The sequence below is a fragment of the Myotis daubentonii genome, chromosome 1 (genome assembly GCF_963259705.1).
Source record: "Myotis daubentonii chromosome 1, mMyoDau2.1, whole genome shotgun sequence".
In the NCBI taxonomy this organism is placed as follows: domain Eukaryota; kingdom Metazoa; phylum Chordata; class Mammalia; order Chiroptera; family Vespertilionidae; genus Myotis; species Myotis daubentonii.
This window is the reverse complement of record NC_081840.1, coordinates 96,908,926-96,930,877: the sequence shown is the minus strand read 5'-3', so window position 1 is coordinate 96,930,877 and position 21,952 is coordinate 96,908,926. Positions and strand designations below refer to the sequence as shown.

Below are 21,952 nucleotides of genomic sequence, written 5' to 3'. Positions count from 1 at the left end.
AAGCCAAGATAATTTCAAACCTTCAAGATATCAGGAAGAGCTAATCCATACTTTATTTAAACTTTGCTAGAGTAGAAAAAGATTAAATACTTTCTAGATCATTCCACAAGACAGGATAACTCTAATATCAAAATTGTGCAAGAAGAGCATTAGAAAAAAGAAAGAAAATCATAGACAAATCTCACGAGAATTTTGACAAAAAATTACTAAAATAAAATGTTAATAAATTAAATTCAAAAATATATTAAAAGAATAATATATTGTCATGGAATAGATTTTTTCCAAAAACTCAATGACAAACACTAGGAAATGTACTCTATATAAACAGATTAAAAGAGGACAATTAGATGATAGTCTTAAAATTGTGGAAAAAGAATTTGATAAATGCAATAGCTTATTTAGTTATGTGTGTGTTTGGGAGTTGAAAAAATCTCCTTTTAAATAATCTAGGAATGGAAGGAGAATCCCTTCACTTAATAAAGCGATTATATCAGAAACATACTGCAAACATTATGCTTAATGGTAAAATATAAGAAAAATTTCCTTTAATGTCTGTCATCACTTCTTATACTCAACACTGTTTTGGGAATCCTCTTGCAACATTATAACTGGAGGGAGAGAGAAAAGGAAAAAGGGAGACAGAGCTAAGTACATAAAACCATTACTATTTGAAGGTTAAATGCTTGTGTGTTCTTTGACAATCCAACTGGATATAAGAAAAATATACAAAACTCAACAGATTTCCCATATATCAGTGCTGACTATTATAAACGTAACAGACAAGAAGTCATCTACAATAGAAACAATAAGAACAACAAAATAAAATATCTAGTAATTAACAATGAGAAATATGTAAACCCTATGTACAGAAAACTGTAAAAATGTATTGTATCAGGAAAGATGATCAGAATAAATGGAGAAATAGGCCATGTTCCTGAGTGAGAAGACCTGATATAATAAGGATAAAAAATAATATATGCATTCAATGCAACCCCAAATTAATTTCCAAGAATTTTTAAAAACTTGTCAAACTTATTCAAAAGTTCAACTAGAAAAGTAAATTCAAGAACCTACATGAGAATATTTTTTAAAGTAAAAGTAAACATACCCTATATGTCAAAATGCACAATAAAGCTACAGTCATGGGAACAGTGTACTATTTGATATGGAAATATTTTAAAAGTTTGATGGAATACATTAGAGCATAGAAATAGACACACACAAAGAAAGTTAGTATATAATAAAGGTAGAACTTCAAATCAGTAAGGAAAGGTGGATGTACTCAATAAATTGTGTTAGAACAACTGACTATCAATTTTGGGGGGAACACATTGACAGGTGTTCCCACGAGCCCTCTCCCTTCTTAGCTTCTAACCCAGGATCCTTATCTGCCAACACTGGTGCTATGCTCCACATGCTCCTTGGAAATGTCCCTGTCCTGTTACTCAGAGCCCAGGTTCTGTTTCCAATAGAGATAATAAGGTATGCATTTAACTATGACTTTCTGTAAACTGTGGGCTTCCTTCTCCTCCTGTGCATTTCACAGAATCTCAGATTATCAGGGGTGATAAGGTATTTGTGGATTATCTTGTCACCTGCCCTCATTCTATAGCTAAAGGAACTGAAGTCCTTGTTAATAAAGGGACTTGCCTTAGAATACATACCCAATTGTTAGCAGTTGTGGCTGGATCCCAACCTCCTGCTTTCTAAGGCAATCCTCCCTGCTTTTGCACATTATAACTTCCTGTGGCCTCATCTACATATGGGTAATTTCAGGTCAGACAAGGAGACTGACTGGAGAGAAAATCTGGGCCCAGTAAACCGCAGATAAAGCAGCAGAAATTCAACAAATTTAATTATGTTATCAAAATATAGATTAAACTTGTATTGCTCCAATTGATCCTCTACCCAGACCTTTATACTATCATTTTAATTAAAGCACCCTAGAGAGAGGCTGAGGTCAAACAGAACATAGATCATTTGTCTTTTTGCTTTTTCTCTGAGCTTCCTAATAATATTTCACTGAGTATGTGTGTTAGGGGGTGGGGATTAGGAATGGTATTTGGGGATTGGTAATATGTCATGAAATCATAAAGTTGAGCCTTTTAATATTTTCCTAATGAAAGGAAAATTATTGTAAGTATAAACTAAATTTTACTGCTTCAATCATAGTAACTATGAAATAGTCCTCAAACACCTTTCAAGATAGTTGAGAATTACTATTCCAGATAATTTATGTTTATTCCTTTAAAAATACATTTTAAGAAAAAATAATTAAAAATTATGTTCTGAAAGACAAAAGTACACAGGTTAGATCAACTGGAGGCCCCATGGATTATGAGTAAATCTGAAGTAGTGCCATATTTCTGAAAAGACCTTAAATAAAAAACCCGGAAGACACAATAAAAGTGAAAACAAGACCAATTGCACTGGACAGATTCGGAAAAAAAACCCTTGATCTAGCTGGATAGATTTAGCAGCTTAGAAGATAATTAAAGGAGAAAAATGTACAGCAAGAATAAATGCAACTGAGACAATGGTAGAAGAAAATGCACAGCAATAGCACTCAACTTCAGCTGCAAACCAGTAAAGGTTACGTGGATTCTCAAGCAGTTCACAGTGTTGCAACCACCCAGCTTGGTGCTCGGCAAAGACATCACAGCAAAGGCACATGGCACCAAGCAACTTTTGGCCAGAGATTTTACGCTTAGAAATGGAAGCCCCAGTGACATTTAAGGAATGCTCACTCTTGCCAGGTAGCCATCCTCTTGTACTAAAGCCATGTGACAAATGGTCCTAAATACCACTTTGCCTTTTCAGCATCTGTTGTCTAAATCAGTGCAGAAACTGGAAGGACAAACACTGAATTTTGGCCCTTAGCAAAAGGGTACATTTTAGAGTCATAATGACAGTCTTGGCAGGACAGGGCATTCTTACTTGAAATGTCTCTGCCATACTGAGAGCTTTGTCCACCATAACCTGAGTCTGGCTCAAGCGAAGGGACCAGTAGCCCCAAATTTTAAATATACAGGCAACGATGTGAAAACTCAAAGAACAAACTGTTTCTTGGAAATCACACTTTATGAACGGTTGTCTCGGACCACCTTTCAGCGCTTTAAAATGTTTCATTTTCATTGTTATTGTTTAATTTTATTTTAACAAAATATTCTCCTTAAAATTAGTATTTTGAGAAATTTTATTTTTTATCTAAATGAAACTTGATTAAAGGCAAAATTGCCTTTGGGTACGGTATATATACACTGAATATATATATAATGGTACCCAACAGGAAACACATTCTTTCTGTCAAAAATGTCCATCTTGGTCACTGTGCCAAAGATGCTTCAAAGCACTGAAGTCAGCGGGCAAGGGGCTGTTTTTACCCGACCTGCAGTTTGGTGATTGTGGAAGGCACAGCATACACTTGAGAACACCCTGGCCACAGTGCCATCGTTAAGGTATTACCCAAATCTGTGCCACAGTAAGTTTTTCCTTGGTACATTTAGTGACATGCCTCACCTGAGGAAATGTTAAAGGTGACGTTAACACCGAAACACATCAGTGTATCCTGCACCATGATCTCCTACTGGGCACAAAAAATGCTTCACAACTGGCTTTTCTGACTGGGCAGACTCAAAATTGTTAAAAGTGGATGACTGGTGTTATTACTTAAGGCTGAGACTAATCTATCTTCCCAGCACCACTTTCCAAGTGGGTTGTCATTATCACTCACATTTTTTCTGACCACCTTCAGGTAATGACTCAATGTCTCTAGTGTATGCACAAGGCAGAGGGAAGATAGCACTGGTCATTTTCAAAAGCTGCTTTCCCCAGCTATGTTCAATTTCTATTACTTCCTCCTACCCCGCGACTCAATCACACACACACACACACACACACACACACACACACACACACACACACACCCCACAGGAGTATTAACTGTTTGGAATCTTCCGCAAACCATGCCAGTTTCCCTTAGGATGATCCCCAGGTGTATGTCTATGACAACCTACCACCTATCAACATGTGTGAAGATCTTTCTATTGCAGCCATTAAAGAGACATTTTTAAAAATGCACTCACACCTTGCCTAAATTCTCAAAAGTTCAACACTGGTGATTTAAGTATTTTTTAAGTAAAAGTCAATTAAACACCTGAAATTGCCAAAAGCAATTAGACTTACTGTACCGGGATCAGGCACAGCTCCACCAGACCAAACAGCTCATATTCAAAGACCCAACAATTCTGATGCTTAGTGAAGAGTCCAAAGCAATTTTCTAATCTGCAAATTAAAGGCTGAAGTAGAGGACCCTTTAAAATTCAGGGCTGGATTTATAAAATCTTTGGCTATTTCCCTTTTTAGTACAATGAAAAGTAGAGAAATTGGATAACAAAGAAGAAAGGGAGGAAAAGGTTATTATGCAGGAGCTATTTAAACATGCCATGCTTCATCTAACCTGAAAACTAAAAAATTCAAGTTTTGTGAAAGAAATTGGGCAAAGTGAACAAAATTATTATTATTATTACATTGATTTCTCAAAGCACAATTATAAATTATATAATTTCAAATACAAAACAAGAACACAAATTTCCCAAATTGAAAAGTACAAAAATTCTGAACTGGAAGAAACCAATATTTACCTGAGTAAAAATTCTATTACATCAACAAGACAAATTTTGACCTGGAAAAGTATCTGTTTAATTTTAGAAACAAAGTAGGGAGGCAGAAAGGAAAAACTAACTACGTTGAACCAAAAAAGAAAGAAAGGAAAGAAACCACTTCCGTATTCATTAAATAGATTGCCTTGTTATTTTCACAGACAGTAAAACCTTTTACATCCTTTTTAGTACTGGACTGGAGAGGCGTCAACAGATCTTATTTGGTCTTGTCGGTGTGTAAAGAGTTTACAAACCTGACTAAATATAGAATTAGTGAGAGTTATGCACCTATATTCATTATACATAGGAGAAGGAGAAAAAGGGGCCCTTTATGCCAACTTTGAGTTTGGCTTGATTTTTTATAACTTATTTAGAGGCCCTCGGGAATGAAAAAAAACCTCTCTGAATGGAAATACTGACACAGTCTTAAATATAATAACATGAACAAGCACTTCTATGAAATTGTACCAGGATGTGACTGACAGCTCCAGTAAGTTTGAAATTCATGGAGTATCAGAAAATCAATTGCAATTGACTTAATGCCAGTAGACAGTAATGCCAAAATATAGTGAATACACTGCAGAATCAAAATTTCATATTGATAAATTTGTTGGTGTTTTTTTTTTACAAGAATATGTGTAAAATATGTGGGATCTTTATTCTCACGAGAGGAGGAAAGAGAAAATGTAAAATTTCTGTGTAGACTCTCTCCAGTTCTATTATATGATTAAAAATACTTTCCCTGGCTGGTGTGGCTCAGTTGGTTAAGCATAGTCCTGTGTACGGAAATGTTTCCGGTTTGATTCCTAGTCAGGGCACATGCTGGGTTGGGGGCTCGATCCTCAGTGGGAGGAGAAGGGGCGTGCAGGACACAGCTGATTGATGTTGCTCTCACATCAATGTTTCTCTCTCCCTTTCTCTCTCTCTAAAACTCAATTAAAGGGCTTTAAAAAATAATAAAAATATTGATTCTGAAAAAGTTAAAGCTGTCATGCTAACACCGAGAGTGAATGTGAAGAAGTGTTAAATCAGTAGATCTAAATCTGTGCTTTGTTTCTTAAGTCTCACCTGCCAGACTGTGCACTCGATATGCACAAAGATATCATTACTTAGTGAAGTAAAAAACACTAAGGCTCCACTTATTTTTGTCTATCTGCTGTACTTTTTATTCTTTGGTGGATTTTATCACCCTTGCATTTCCTTGAAAGTCACTCTTTTACTGAAAAATCTGTTTAATTTCATTTTATGTTTTCTAAATTTTAAAACTTTTAATCTCTTAAACATCTCATGATTTTAAGCTACATTTTATTTAATTTTTCCCCTCTGGTTTTAACTTTTTGTATTTGCCTTTTCCTCTTGACCCACTTAAAGTTATTTAGGACCATTTTCTTTCTCTTATCATGTTCACAGAGATAAACATATGTACATTAAAATGTACCGGCTAAATCAATAACACACTAACTCATTCATTTCAGAAACAGTTATGGAGCGAATACGTGAAAGATACTGCACTAAGGGCTAGTGGGACTATAAAATGAATAAAACGCCGTTCCAGCACCTCAACAAGCTTTAATATGTACATGGCAGTGGAATCAGCACAACAGGAGAAAGAAGATGCATTTCAGAAAGCAATTTGTCTAATTCACACAAATGTGAAATTAGTGTTACATCATGCGAGGTGCCCCCGGGAGGAAATACAACATAAAAGGACCGACACTGTCAGGGTCAAACACAGACTTAAAAAACATGGACATTTTTTCAACTGAGCTGCCATATACTTTCAGTTTGTTTGTAAGTCACGTTGTTAAAAGGGGCTGTGAGTTTCAGCGTCTACAATTACGTTTTGTCAGGCTCTCACATGATACCAAACAACAAAAACCCCAGGAGGAGCCAGCAAACTGCTCATGCTAATATTTTCTATTTTTGTCTGCCACTAATCTCTCAGTTTTTAATAGTAGGTGGAAAACATAAACGTTTCATTTAAATTGTACAAGTAAATCCATAAAAATACTTACTTTTCAAAAATCAAGTTAATTTTAATTTCAGAAATAATCTATGTGAATGTGTTTTCCCATCACCATCACTGATAAATATTGAAGACTCTCTGGTATTTAGAACAATGCTTAAGTTTTTATAATTCCATAGTAACCCCATGCCTATCCAACGGTCAGAATTTCTTGAAATCTCATTTAAAAGATTGTTGCTTTAAAATAAGTAATTAGAAAAGATCCCTTTTTAAAAGGCAATCAGAAAGTCACCATTTTTATATACAAAGGAATTAGAGGCAAGTTTAGGGTTATGGTCATCCTAAAATTACTGAGTTGAAAGGATGGAACAACATATAAAAAGCAATAGGAAGGAGATTAGAGAAGAGAGACATTGATGCACACTCCACATGCCATGTTTGATACTGTAAGTTTAGGAGAGCAGAAATCCTACATTTAAAAAATCAGTACTTACATTTCTATCTAGAACTTTCATTTATGTGGAATGCCTCATTCATAGATGATGTTTGAAAGGAGGTAACTGTGTTTTTGTAGTAAAGATACAAGAAATTGGATAACCTTTCAAGTACCCTAGCTGGGCCGCTGATAGAGGGTTTTAGGGTTCTCTGCTGGAGTAGCTCGACAGTCATGTATTTGCACGCTAGGGAAAGAATATCTGGAATAATCCAAAGCACAATTCTTTCACTAAAAATAAGGAAGTGACAAGCACAAAAAGGGAAATAAAAATTAAAAAAAATTAAAAGTGTAGAAAGTAGACTTCCTGATCAACAAAACCCCAAAGAAAAACCTAGGATATACAGTTGACCCTTGAACAACATGGAGATTAGGGTCGCCAAAGCCCCATGCAGTCAAAAATCCACATATAACTTGTAACTCCCCCAAAACTTCACTATTAGCAGTCTACTGTTGACTAGAACCCTTACTGATAACATAAACAGTTGATTAATACATAATTTTTATGTCATGTGTATTATATACTGTATTCTTACAATAAAATGAGGTAGAGGAAATAAAATGTTATTAAGAAAACCATACTTGCCATGACCGGTTTGGCTCAGTGGATAGAGCGTCGGCCTGCGGACTCAAGGGTCCCAGGTTCGATTCCGGTCAAGGGCATGTACCTGGGTTGCGGGCACATACCCAGTAGGGGGTGTGCAGGAGGCAGCTGATCGATGTTTCTCTCTCATCAATGTTTCTAACTCTCTATCTCTCTCCCTTCCTCTCTGTAAAAAATCAATAAAATATATATATATATTTTAAAAAGAAAACCATACAAAAGAGAAAATATATTTACAGTGCTTATTGAAAAAAAATCCTAAAATTGCTGAGTTGAAAGGATGGACCTGTGCAGTTCAAACCCATGTTGCTCAAGGTCATGGGCACACGGAAACATACCGTCGTTAACATCTGGCTTTTGAGAAAGTCTTCTCTCAAATGCCATGTGACCTTCTTTAGGCTACAGAAAACCTAAAATTGATGAAACATAAACTAGGAGTGATTATTCACTGTTCAAAAACATCTGCCAAAGCATCTCTTTAAATCTTTCTTCTGCTTCATTCAACTACAATTTCTGTGATGAGTAGGCTAACACAAAACCTAGGGCTTCAGTGAGCCTACAACAGGGCCTGTAGGGACTGAGTCTCAATAAACTTTTTTTGAGTTGAATGAATACACAAAAGAGCACCTCGTATATGAATGCATTGTGTTTCTGAAAACTATCTGTTAACTCAGTTGTTTAGAACTGAGAATGTAATTCTCCAAACTATGCTATAAATTAAGGTTAAATTTCAGACTAATTCAATGGTTCATGAAGTCATGAGCATACCTAAGTTTTGCTACCATTGATACCAGCTTAAATTCTAAAGTATATGACATACAGGAAGAGAGGGAAAAAGAAACATCTCTTCCTTTGTGAGTCATCATTAGCCAAGAAAAAATGTTTGGAAATGGTATTTAGCTTTTGTCATTCTCCCAAATTTCTTTCTACTTCCTAGTTCCTCTTTCCTCAGTCACCAAAAACCCTCATTTTCTTATTTTGCTCCAACTGTGGCAAGCCATCCAAATGGATTCTATCTACCTCCCAAAGTGTTCCATGTACCAAATAAATGACCTTCCCTCCCACCCCCCACCTCTCAATAAAAATCTCTATTTTTTTCAGGGATATTCACTTCAGTCAAGTAGACACCAGGTGTGTATTATTAAGAGGGATTTTAGACAGTTTAACAAGATGAAGTCTCGTGGGAGAGGTTAAATTTATGAATTATACACCAGCAGAGCAGTAGGGCTCAGAATGTACTAGCCACTTAAAAGTTGATCATTTGTGAGCTGCAAAAAGAAAGAACAGAATAGGGAATTGTCCTCAAGCCAAGCAAAAGAAGAGGGGGAAGTCACACATTTTATTTCAAGACTTGCCTGATTTTTCCCTGATACTGAGGCCTGGAAGTCAGCTTGTAATTGGAATTCACTCTATCAAATACCTGAAAACTGTCATCTGTTACCCCAACATGATGAAAACGAGTTGTAATTTTAATTTGGATGACTTAATTCAGCTCATAGCACTGAGTGACTAAATTTTCTTGAGTATTACTTAACTGTATTTAAAATCAATGACCTTAATAATTCTGATAATTTCTCATGTTATAATTGCTGCTGTCAGAAATGTTTAACCAATATTTATTGAGTTATATAAATAACCAATATTTATTATCCCCCTCAAAAAAAAGAACATTTTTTTTTCTGCATGTTGTGGAAGACTGCAGATTACAGAGAAATATTTAATGCGTACATAAAATCAATGAAAATGTATCTACTTTGATGGTATCTAGTAATATCTTCAATTAGGATTACTACTTCATAACCTTCCTGGCTTCTCCCTGATAAAACTTAACAAAAACCAGTGAAATTAAATACAGTAATACATTATCCTTCCATACACCAACTCTTTTAAAATGCACCATATGATAGCAACTCTTGTACAAAAAAAAATGGATGAAAAAATAGATACATTTTTTAGCACGGATAAACTAATAAATTGTATTTAAAGTGATCAATTCTTGAAAAGAATTTAAAATTTGAAATATTTGTACTACTATAGAACCGGGAAGGGGGTAGTGTTAATAGCAGAGTTAGAAGATTTCTCTTTAGGTGAGGAAAAAAAAGATATAACCAGAAGGAATTAAAGGAATTCAAAGTAAGTCTGTATGCCAGAGAAAACCATAGCAGTTGTTCAGAAAGTATTTATTAAAATCCCCTGTTCTAGTCCTTATGCAAGAGTGCTAACCCAGCTGCAGCTCTGCTGTCACTCAGTTCCCATAGAAGATGACAGCCATTTATTGTTTTGGTCAGAAATTTAGCCGACCAGTGTTATACCACCAGTCTTTCTTCATTCTCCATCCACAGAACCAAAAAATTGAGTTCTGTTCTTTTAAAGTTTATAAACATGCATAAAAACCCAGAAGTTTACATGTCTAGGCTGCTTTCTCATTGCTTGAGCAACTAAAAAATACGTTTTTATGTAAAAATAGAACTTGGCCATGGAATGTTTTAGTAGAAATAAATGGTGAAGATATTTAACTTTGAAAAGCATCAAATATACAGGCATGCTATTCCTGCTTTAATTTTTTATTTTGTTTCCTCTGAAAAAGCATGCATTTTCAGAAGGCTCAGTACACTGGGTAAATTTCATAGAAATATGACCTTGTTTTTACTGGGCAACAAAAAGAAATTTATAAGGAATTTTAAAAAAATAGTAGACTTTCAATTACCTAATCAAAATTAATTTTTATTATTTCCAAAAATCTTTTTTTTGTCTATACACACTTGTATTGTTATAATTGTATTAAGTGTTCCCACAATTTTAAATTGTTTTTCACTTAACATCACATTATCAATATTTCTCATGTTGTTTCACAGTCAATATCAGTATCATAAATAACAATTTTGACTTTTATGCTATTTTAATCTAGTTTGGGATTTGGATGACATTCACATTTTTTAAAAAACTGAGATACTTCCCATAATTGTACATGTTTCAGAGAAAATGTATAAGCATGGAAATTAATTATTTCTTCTAAGTTTGAAAGAAATCCAATGAGTCTATCAAATCATGTGTTTAGGGAAGCAGATTTACTAAAACCTTAATTTTTCCTGAATTAGTGGTGATTTAAAACTTTTCTTATTATAAGTTTATAATTTAATCTATGTGGATAATAGCAACTCATTTCACCTACATATTCATATACAGCATTTTGTCAATAATTACTCATAGTATTTCATCATAATTTTAATAATATTGCTTAATACCTATATGATTGCTTTGCTATATCTCCTTTTTCATTTCCAACTTTAACTAGTGCAAATTTTTGCTTATCTCTTTTACTATTGCTTTCAAAGAGTTACCTCTTGATTCATTTATCTATTTTTCAGCTTTCCATTTTACCTTTTTTTAAAAAAAAATTCTTTTCAATTATCTGTACTTGAATAAGTTATTTTCCTTTCTCTGTAAATTAACACTCATAAAGCTCTAAATTACTTCCAAGTTCTGCTCTAATCATATTAGTTAGATGTGAATATGTAGTTTTAAATTTTTTGTTATTAGCTAAATAGTCTTTTATTGCACTTTTTACTTCTTCCTACACCCAATCATTATTTACAAGACTATTTTTGTATTTCAAAATGTTTGGAGTTATTTTCATTGTTGGAATTGGAGATGCAAACAAAAATGATATTAAGTCTTTAAAAGTATATTGAGATTTTCCTCTGAATCCTCAGAGATAATGTATCTTGTACACATTTATAGGCACTTGAAAGATCAGATTTCTGGCTAGATAAGCTGAAGGGTATATTTAACAAGCCAAATTTAAATTCCTTTATAAAGTCATATGGGTCACATATCAGCCTCCTTGATATGCTAAGAACTAAATGTAGTAACATTTGTATAGCATTTAGCATAGAGCCTAGCATATCATAACTACTCAATAAAATGACGGTGGCTGTGTGTGTAATCATAACAGTAAAGTTGAGTGGTGGTTACGTTAGTATGTGTAATAGTAACAGTAATGGCAGTCTAAGTAGTAATTACATCCCTCCTACCTGTTGTGCTGGCTTAGCTGTACTATAGATCTGGAGAAGAATAAACTAGTAGTGTGTTCTAGGGCTGGATTTTCTTATTTAGGACATAATTTGGCTGGACTAGATGCTTTCTGAAGTTATCTTCAGGACCCAAACTCTATTTCCACCAGCTATAGGCTGCACATGTCCTTTATTCTGAAACACTGTGTGATCAAAGTTCTCAGGGAACTGAAGTCAAGATAGAAAATTTTACCAAACTCACTACTCCATCTGAATGTTTTGAACAAGTAGGAATTGATTCATTGTTTCTGAAATACAAGTAAAATTTCCAAAGCAATTTAAGCCAGATACTACTCCATCACAGAAGTCTGAAGTCTTGGTACCTATGATAATTTGTGTTTATTTTCCACTATTATTAGCAAACAAAGAATTTAAGAGAAAACATGGAATACAGAGTATTAGCATGTCTGACTATGGAATCCAGAACATTCCTCCATTAAAATTTATTGACAAAGGCCAAAATATATTTCATCTAGGAATGTTTATCATTAAGATTAAAAATTATTATTAAGAATAAAAATTCTTATCATTGTTATTAAGAATGAAAATTTCCCATCATCTATTACGAGAATCTCTGGTAATTAAAAACAAAACCAAAACATTAAATCCTTATTATGGACAATCTATGAATAACCTATTGCAAAAGCAATAAAAACCATGGCTTTATACCTGCTGAAATAATGCCTCTGCTGCCGTTTCAATGGTTTTAAACAAGGTACAAAAAGCAGAGACTTACCCGTGCGATAGACAAAGTTGCCTTCGGTTTCCGATGACGAAGGAGACACTAATTCTTCCTCAAATTCATTGGAACTAAAAGATCCCGAATGGTTTCTTTGCCTTGTTTTTCCCATTATGGCAGCGTTTGTGGCCATGACATGTCTCAAAGAGTCGTTAAGGTAACGGTTCAATAAGCTGCTCTTGTATTTTGGGGGTGACACGTAGTCCTCATTGGTCCGTGACTCTGGCCTCACTCCTGCCTTTATGACTGAGCTCTCACTTTTAATCACAGGATGGTGAATGGGATTATTATAGCCCCCTTCGTTCATGTGGCTTCTTGGAGGGTTTTCTCCATCTAAAAGGGAAAAATATCACTACGTAGGACTTGTATGCACTTTTCCCCAGCCACCCAACTGTTATGCTTAATCATTAAAAATGTATATAAAGGAAGAATATTTAAAGTGTATAAAATTATCCTTTATATTCAAGATTAATTTTTAGGCAAAAAAGGAGGAGTCTATGTGATCTGTCCCTATGGTATTTTAATTTTAATAATTTTCACAGAAAATGTTATTCTGACACACAATGAATTATAAACAAGAGGAAACAGCCATTGTCATTTCTAGTATTATAAAAGTGAAAAGGAACCATTATGGCACCATCATATTTTGTAGGATTGACCTTAAAAATAGCAATTGAGGTAAACTTATTACAAAGGCAAAGCCAATGAAGCAAAATAAAAATATGAACAAACCTTCAGAACATGAATCATCGCTGCTTACACTAAGCCGCTCAGCATTTCCTTGAACATACTTGTTGTACAACTTTATTCTTAAAGCCCAGCTTAAATCTGGCTGTCGAACAGTATTCTTAAGTCGACGTCTTGCATTAGCAAACCAATTTGACACCTAAGAAAGTATTATTTCTCAATTAACAAAACAAAAAATTACCCATCATACAATTACTTTCCCATAAAGCACCTAAGCCTCTTTCAGTATCTCTGATCACTACATATCCTCAGGGTGTTGTAGTATTAGATACTCCTTCCACTCACTCATTCATGCATTCAACAAATATGCTGAGTGCTAACTACAGAGATTGAGCACTAATTGTATTCTGGGAATTTGAAAAATGCAGATGCCTTGCCATCAAATTTTCAGTCTAATCAAAGAGGTAGAAGAATATACAAATAAGTCTAATTATAGGAAAGAATGGGAAGAATAGCTTAAGATGCATTAAAATAAAATGATACAGGCTCTGATTGGTGTTGCTAGATGACTATAGTGTTGCCAGCTACACCAAAGTGTCTCCAGTTTGATTCCCATCAAGGGCACATAACTGGATTGTAGGTCCCATCCCTGGCCCTGGTAGGTGCAAGTGCAGGAGGCAACCAATCGATGTGTCTCTTTTACATTAATCTCTCTCCTCCTACCCCCCTCCTCCTTCCCTCCCTCAACTCTCTCTAAAACCAGAAAAAAATATCCTCAGGTGAGGATTAACAAGAAAATTAAAATTAAAAAGAAAATAAAACAACACAGGATTCCAAAGGAAAGAGGGGATACATGTGACTCAAGACTTCATGAGAAATTTAAGGTAGGCTTTGAAGGAAAATGTCAGGTATAATGGGTAGGTAAGTGTGTTCCCAATAAAGAGGACATTGGAACAAAGATAAGTCAAATTGCAGAAAGAGTGTGGTAAGAAGAGAGAGAGTTAAAGATGACTTTGAATAATCAAATCTGTGTAACCAAGAGGAGGATAGTACCATTTTGAGAAAGAAAGTAGAACTGTTTAAAGACAGAAGGATATGTTTGTTTCGGGGCATGTTTAGTTGAAGGCAACAGAAGAGTATATAGGTGAGATGCGCAGCAAGAAAATATAATGGTACCTGACACTTAAGGGAGAGGAAGAGCAGGTTTGGATCAAATATGCAGAGGTGATAGCTGAAATTGTGAGAGTAAAGAGAATGAAAAGATGGCCAAGGACCAATGGAAACCCCCAGTGATTAAGGATGTTTATAATAATAAAAGCATAATATGCTAATTAGGCCAGATATCCTTCTGGACGAAGCCAGGGCTGCGAGGGAAGTGGGGGTCCCGGGTGCCAGAGGGAAGCCGGTGCCCGCAGCTGGGGGAAGGAAGGCCTACTCTTGAATGAATTTTGTGCATCGGGCCTCTAGTAGGAATATAAAAGAGGAACTGGCAAAACAGCCAGAGATAAAGACAAGTGGAGGAAGAAAAGACCAAATAACACCCAGCTTTAAGCTAAAAGTCAAGTGCTCTCAAAGGAAAAAACACACCACAAAACAAAGTACAGTTACTTCCATTGCTTTTTTTTTAGGATGCTACTGAACTTCTAGAGGCTACAATGGTACTTGAGGTTTCTTTTAAAACATCAGGTTATCATCAGAATATATTTATGAAAAACCTGAGGGACTGATATTTACCCTTAAAGAATGAAATGTGGAAAGAGAAATACATCTTTCTGTCAATTTGTTCCAGGCCACGGCCCCACATTACCAACATGGTTTGTGTGGCAATGATTGCACTGAAAGCTTTTTTTCTCCTTATTTTAGATTTATAATATAAATACCACCATTTTTGCATATTGCTCAAGCCCTAATTGTTGAGAGTACACCTGTGGTGATTCCTACTTAAAAAAAAAAATCAACAAAACAACAAAGCTGCAATTTTTTTCTCTCTTTGTTTCCATGGGTAGAACATGGTAGTTTCCCCCATTTACTTATATACGTGTCTGCATAAAATACATCATATGTTTTATATAAATTCATATTACTGCCTTTTGTCTTAAGCAATTGTTCTCTTAAACTTACATGTAATAAGGTAACATCTCACCATGGCATTTCAGATGTCTTAGTCTTCATCAGCCCTTCTTCCTCCCAAGCTATGCTATTATTACTGCAATTCAATCTGACTTCAAATTCTCAGTCTTTCCCAACCTCTATAGACAGACAACTTCTGGGACTTCTCATTCAATAAACATGTATCAAGATGCTCTTGTGCTTTAGCCATGGTATTAAGTGCTAGGAATGGATAAATTGTGTCCCATGCACACACAGAAGGACCAGCAGTGAAAAACTTCCTATGATTAATTGTGATACACAGGTTATTGCTACGGAAGCACAAAATGCCTGGTCCATTTCTTCACTACATTTCTCAAATCTCTTTCTATTGTCCAAATCGTAGCCAATGTGTTTGTCCCAGTCTTTCTTACTACTGACTAGGAATTTTAGAACATTCTTTTCTTGAACTTCCATTCTGTCCAACTGAATAGATCTTAACAACCACCTTCAAATTTGTGTTGATGCACCATTATGATTTAATTACTTAACTTCGTTAAATGCTCATGAATGTCCCATTATCCTGTCACTGTGGTATAATGAAAAAAGACCTGGTATCTTGTCCTGTATTTGCCAAAAACATGCTGTGTGAGTTGAAATAAGTCACCCACTTTTCTGAACTTCAAACCCTTCATCTATAAAATGAATTAGATGATTCCTAACATCTTTGTCAACTCTCAGAACTAAGATCTTGGAATACAGCTCACCCTGTCATACAACAGTGTAAATTCCCTTCATAGTTGCAACTAACCTACCCTCTGCTCTCAACCACTTCTCTCCCTAGCAATCAGATATGTGTGTTTATGTCCTTCTCTGCCCCTCTCATACACTGAGGACAGAATGCAGCTTCCCCTAGGCCTAAGTCACATATCTAGTAGAATCCAAGTCCAAAACTTTTTGTTGTTTTCTTTACTAAATATCATATAATTAAGACAAACCTTAATTCTTAACTAACCTTAATTGTAACACAACCACCACCCAGTACAGTGTAAAATCCAGTTCTTATAAAACTACTCATATTTTTATTAAAATGCAATGGCCTAATTTCAAAAAAATTAATATATTATAATTTTAAAATAGAAAAATGGGGACCTTTCAATGCCATGGTGGAATTAGCCAGCTTTTCATACATAGGGGTCATGTCCTTTTTTATGTTTTATATACCCATAGCATATTAATTATATATTAGATTTTCTAGAAAGATTTGCTGATATCTAATAAAGGCTGTTTCTAAATTAATTTTATAAGTTTGATGAACACTCAATCTGCTAATATATTTACTCTGACAGTATTTTATTACCAGAAATTTATAATAGAGCCAAAGGACTGGATACAGTGAGACTTTAATATCTACTTACATTAAGTTGTGCAACAGCAGACAAATAAATGGTTAACAAATCTGCATAAATATTATTTTGCAATTTTTTTCTGATGAATTAAGGCAAGCCCTATCTGTTTCACTGAAGGTAAAAATAGCAGTTCAAGTTTTCTCCCTTTCACTTACAGTAGGTTCATTCAGATTATTATTCAAATTCTCTTTTACATGAAACAGCCTCCTTACCTGTAGGTTCTGGAGGAATGGTATTTTAATGTCAAATTCAGAGCTTTAAAAACACTATTTTACAGTAAATGCACAGAGAACCACATATCTAGATGCTGGAAGAGAAAACGAAGTAATTTTCATCCTACTCTAACTGAGGTGTTTATGTTCATCATATTGACTGAGCAAGCATTACAGTAAGCCCAAAGGGATATGCTGGCATCTGCCCACTTGTGAACATAAAGAATTAATAAACTTATTCTGGGTTATTCAACTGAAATATTGAGCACCTCACTTCCACACCACATTGTATGATACTTGGAATAATGTAGAAGGACCTTTCTGAGACTTTGTTGAATAATTAGCAGTTGCTATAATCCTTGCAGTTCATAACTACATGTCTCAGCAGAGGCATCATACCAAGCAAAAGTAGAGCTATGTCAATATAGTTGGCAAAATTTTGCAACATAGTTTTAACCACATATTGTATGGGCATATCCTAGAAATTTGAAAGTTCTACTATAAGAGGAGGAAGCATTAACATCCAGTTGTTAAACTGTAATCTCAAACTCCTCTTGCCCTGCCCCCTGTATTATGATCATGAAAGAAGCCATCCCAAGGAGACATTCCACTCCTATAATCCAGAAAAAAATGTATTTTAAAATATACACACATAAACTATGGAAAATGTTAAAACCAGATACAGCCTCCATCTGCCTTTTTAGAAACTCTCTAAAAGCAATTATTCTTTGGTAAGATCCATTTCTTACAATAATACAAAACCTTAATTGTATACCAGTTTACATTATTCCACAATATAGCTGTTTATATTTCGAGAGTGCAGAGTATATTTTCATATTTCAATAATGGTCAGCCATAGGAACCATGTACAATGGAAAATTTAGTTGATTAGAGTCAAAACACACACAACCTCTCTGTTAATTTTATAAAAATGCTTATATCTCATTAGGAAGTAAGATGCCAGATTAATAGTGTAAATGAGAGTCAAACATAGTTATAGCACATTAACACAAGTTGCCAAGTCTAGTAGTGAAAGTTTTGTAAATAATTATTTCTGCTTCATTTTCAGGGGTAAATAAAATAGGTGTCTATTCATATCCTAAGAGATTCTATTTATCAGAAAAAGCACCTTTTTTGTGGCCCTAAAGATATTCTCTCCACTACAGTTTCAACTTTTTGTTTCTGGGCTTAATGGAGATTGCTGACCAGGTTTTACACCCCTTTTTATTAATTTAAGAGTAACAAAATAAGTCAAAAATGCTTCTTATGAAAAGTTTGACACACAACAAAAAGGAAAATGTTAAGTGTAGAAGAAATTATCAAAATATAAGGTAGTCTTGTTGTTAAGGAATAAAAGTTATGCCAACAGCTTATTAATATAAATCATGAAAAACAGAGATAGGTGTTGCAATAAACAAGAAATAGGAGTTTGAAACCAGAAATAAGAAGAATGTTCCATATGTATCTGTAGACATAAAAATAGGACACATTTCCAGATATATCGAAAATAACAAAATTGGCTATACGCTTACTTGTTCTGTTGAACCATCATATAGCATTAAAAACAGAGAGCTGCCCTCTGTGTATTCTCTACAATTGAATGAATTTTAAAACTATTTTAATTAGATTTCAAGACATTCTTTAGCTTTCAAAAACATGTTTTGGAAACCTAGATGGTGATTATAGTGGTATTCCCCCATTAGAATCTATTCACTCTTTAAAAATGTAGAGCTGGTTTACTATGTGGAAAGTACTGTGCTGGGGTGGTACGGGGGTATGAAAATGAATAAGACATGATCACTCTTCTCAAGAAGCCTGACTCCACAGGAGAAACTTACTCAGTGGGAGAACCTGACTCATTAAATCAGGGTCTAATTTGCAGGGATCAAAAGCTTTATTCAGATCATGGCTTTGTATTTTTTCACCCAGAAGTGTAACGTATTTACATAATTTATTTGGTTTCCTGTAGTGTTAGAATTTGATTTGGCTCTTAATATATGCTTGACTTTTACAAACCTCTCATATATATAAACATATAGGTAAGTAGTAGATATGTGTATATTCACATATTTTTTTCTTACATAGATATCCCTTATGCCTAATTGAAAGTAACTGAAATAAAATTGGATTATATACAAGGTCCCTTGATTATAGTTTGTTTGTTTGTTTGTTTGTTTATTTATTTTAAAGTTCCAGAAACCAACTTCACATACTATAAAATTAAAATTTATTAAACAAATATCACTTATTGCTATAAATATATTTGCCCTATTTAAAATCACATAATTTTGTGCATTTTTATTTTCTGAGGACTAGTGTAAGAGAAAGAAACTGTAGTAAGAAAAGTTTTCATTACATGAATGAAAACTCCATGTAAATTAGAAAAATGCAATAGCCTTACCAAGACCTTATGGCAAAAAGAATTATTATTTGTATTTGCACTATCATTACAGATAGGAAATGATTTGATTCTGTATTAAAGTGAAAACTACTTATATTGCATCTTATTAAACTACTGCACATGAAAATGTAAATGTCTGCTAATGGCAAAGGTCACTTTTTATAATTAAAAAATGTTCTAAATATGTCATAAGGGGTTTTTGCTTTTATATGAAAGAATGGTAAGCATTAAATGTGGAACTATATAATCAATCAAAATAATCTAGTATTTTATTGCTAACACCATTGTGAAATATTCAAATAACTATAAATTAATGTATTTTCAAAATAAATAACATACCTGCTTAAACTGAAATTTGACTATATGCATTTATTTTCAAAAGTCAAGTTTTTCTGAGTGGAATAATTTATTTAGAAACTACTTTTGTAAAACACTGAAAGTTACATAGCTTTATGTTAAACAGATATTAAGCCAAGAACACTAAATTAATTTTTCCCTCCAGTGCTGCAGCAAATCACTATTACTACTATTGCTTGTCAATATGAAGCAAAACAGATGTTTCCCTCTATAATAGTATTCTGAAAATAACCAGACAAATGCATATTATAGTTTTAATATGCTTGAATACAAATCAACTTTCGTGCTTTGTCAAATTTTCCAGTAATTCCTAAATGATGATCTTAATTACTCTGGAAAGCAATTTCCATTTTTATCTAATAGTTAAATATTGTTTCTTTGTTTTTTTATTTGGGGATTTTCCCTTAACATATAGCTAATGGGATGACCAAATTTCACAGCAGTGATGTAGTGCTATTACAATGTATGAAACTTCTCAGCTCATTTAGCATCTCCTACTCTTTTAGATACTTGTGTTCTGTTTGCATTTCTTTTTTTTTTATATTTTATTGATTTTTTACAGAGAGGAAGGGAGAGAGATAGAGAGTCAGAAACATCGATGAGAGAGAAACATCGATCAGCTGCCTCCTGCACATCTCCCACTGGGGACGTGCCCGCAGCCCAGGTACATGCCCTTGACCGGAATCGAACCTGGGACCTTCCAGTTCGCAGGCCGACGCTCTATCCACTGAGCCAAACCGGCCCCGGCCTGTTTGCATTTCTAAAAGTTCCTATCACCCTATTTATTAGAGAAAACTGTGGTATGATGGAAAGAGCATTTAATGTGGAATTGCATCATTTCCAGGCCTAAATCTATCCTTACTAACACATAACCTCTATATGCCTTGGTTACATCATCTGTAAAATACTGACAATGACTTCCATATTTCACCATGTTTTTGTGAATATCAAGTAAGATTTGTAGGAAAATAAGCAAATCAAATGTATAGTAGTGTTGTTCACTAGAGGAAATAAACTTGTACCATTTCTACACTTGACGAGTATCCCAACTATTTGAAACTTGCCTCCTCTTAACCCCAGTGGAAAGGTGCCATCAGGGAAATTTGTGGATTCTAGCCAATACCCAGGATGCTTCTACTTAAACAAAAAAGCAATCTAAACCCATTTCTTGCCCTTTCAGCCCACCTCCTAGATCTGTCAGTAATGCTAATTTTGAAAGTTATCCTGCACTTGGTTCTCAAAGTGTGGCCCAGCGCCAGCACCTTTAGCATCACCCCAAGAGCTAGTTAGAAATGCAAATCACGGGCCCACCGCAGACCTACTACTGAATCAGAAGCTCTGGTTTGAGATTTCTCAAGTCCTCCAGGCGATTCTGATGCAGGCTCCAGTCTGAAAACGACTGCAAGCAGTCCATCTGAATCCAGCTATATAAGGTCCGTGAGTCCAGATTCCCAGACAACTTCTTATAACTTTTCAGTTGACTTGTCACTGTCCTCCCTAACAGAACACCATGCGATCCCTCCTCGAACGAGCATTAACACTGAACTGATAGGATTGAGAGGAGACCCAGAAACTTTTCCCAGAACACAGCTCTGCCCCGGGCCAACCCCATCATCATCCTCAGCAGCAAAGTAACTCGCTGGCCTTTCTCTGCTCTGTCCTTCCGCGGGGCGAAGCGCCAGGTGGAGAGCCGCACAAACAGGACGCGAGCCCGCTCCTCCCCCTCGCCAGGAGAAGGGTCAGGTGGGCCCGGGTTACCTGCACTAGGGTCATCTGCGAGCCCAGCGCCAAGAGAATCTTCTCGGTCTTGGTGGGGTACGGATTGTCACGGTGCTTGTAAAGCCACTGCTTGAGGGGCCGTGCCATGTCTTGCAGAGCCTGCCGCTTGTGCCTCACCTTCCCGCTGTTCTGCCGGGCCCTGGGACACCGGGAGAGGAGAAGGCCCTAGTGAGCGGCGCTCTCTGGGTGTTGCCCGCCGGGATCCCTCAGGCGGGGAAGGATTTCAACGGTTGCCGAGGCCCCCTGCCCGATCCCCCCTCTTCCCTCCCCCGTCCTCTCCCCCCTAATTCCCCCCCCCCGCCCCGCAGGGCACCCCCAGGCACCCAGCCCAGCCTTGGTAACCCGCCCCGCGCGTCCCGAGGTTGAGGCGAGGGAGCCACACAATTTCTGGGTGCTAATATCCTTTCCTTGGCATGTCTCTTTGAAGTGGCCTGTTTGTCGCACAGGGGTCATGTGGCAGTGAAGGACCCTAGGTTTGTCTTA

General features: G+C 35.5%; 1 protein-coding gene across 2 annotated transcripts in view; it reads right to left on the bottom strand.

Moving 5' to 3' along the window:
• The window catches only part of MKX (mohawk homeobox), a 79,279-nt gene that overhangs the window by 53,342 nt on the left and 3,985 nt on the right, over window positions 1-21,952 (bottom strand). For both annotated transcript variants that reach the window (XM_059711613.1, XM_059711623.1), the window contains exons 3-5: window positions 21,449-21,608; window positions 13,269-13,422; window positions 12,534-12,869 (exon numbers count right to left, since the gene is read on the bottom strand). In XM_059711613.1, coding sequence (XP_059567596.1) covers window positions 12,534-12,869; window positions 13,269-13,422; window positions 21,449-21,608 — 650 coding nt within the window. The remainder of the gene's footprint in view (window positions 1-12,533; window positions 12,870-13,268; window positions 13,423-21,448; window positions 21,609-21,952) is intronic.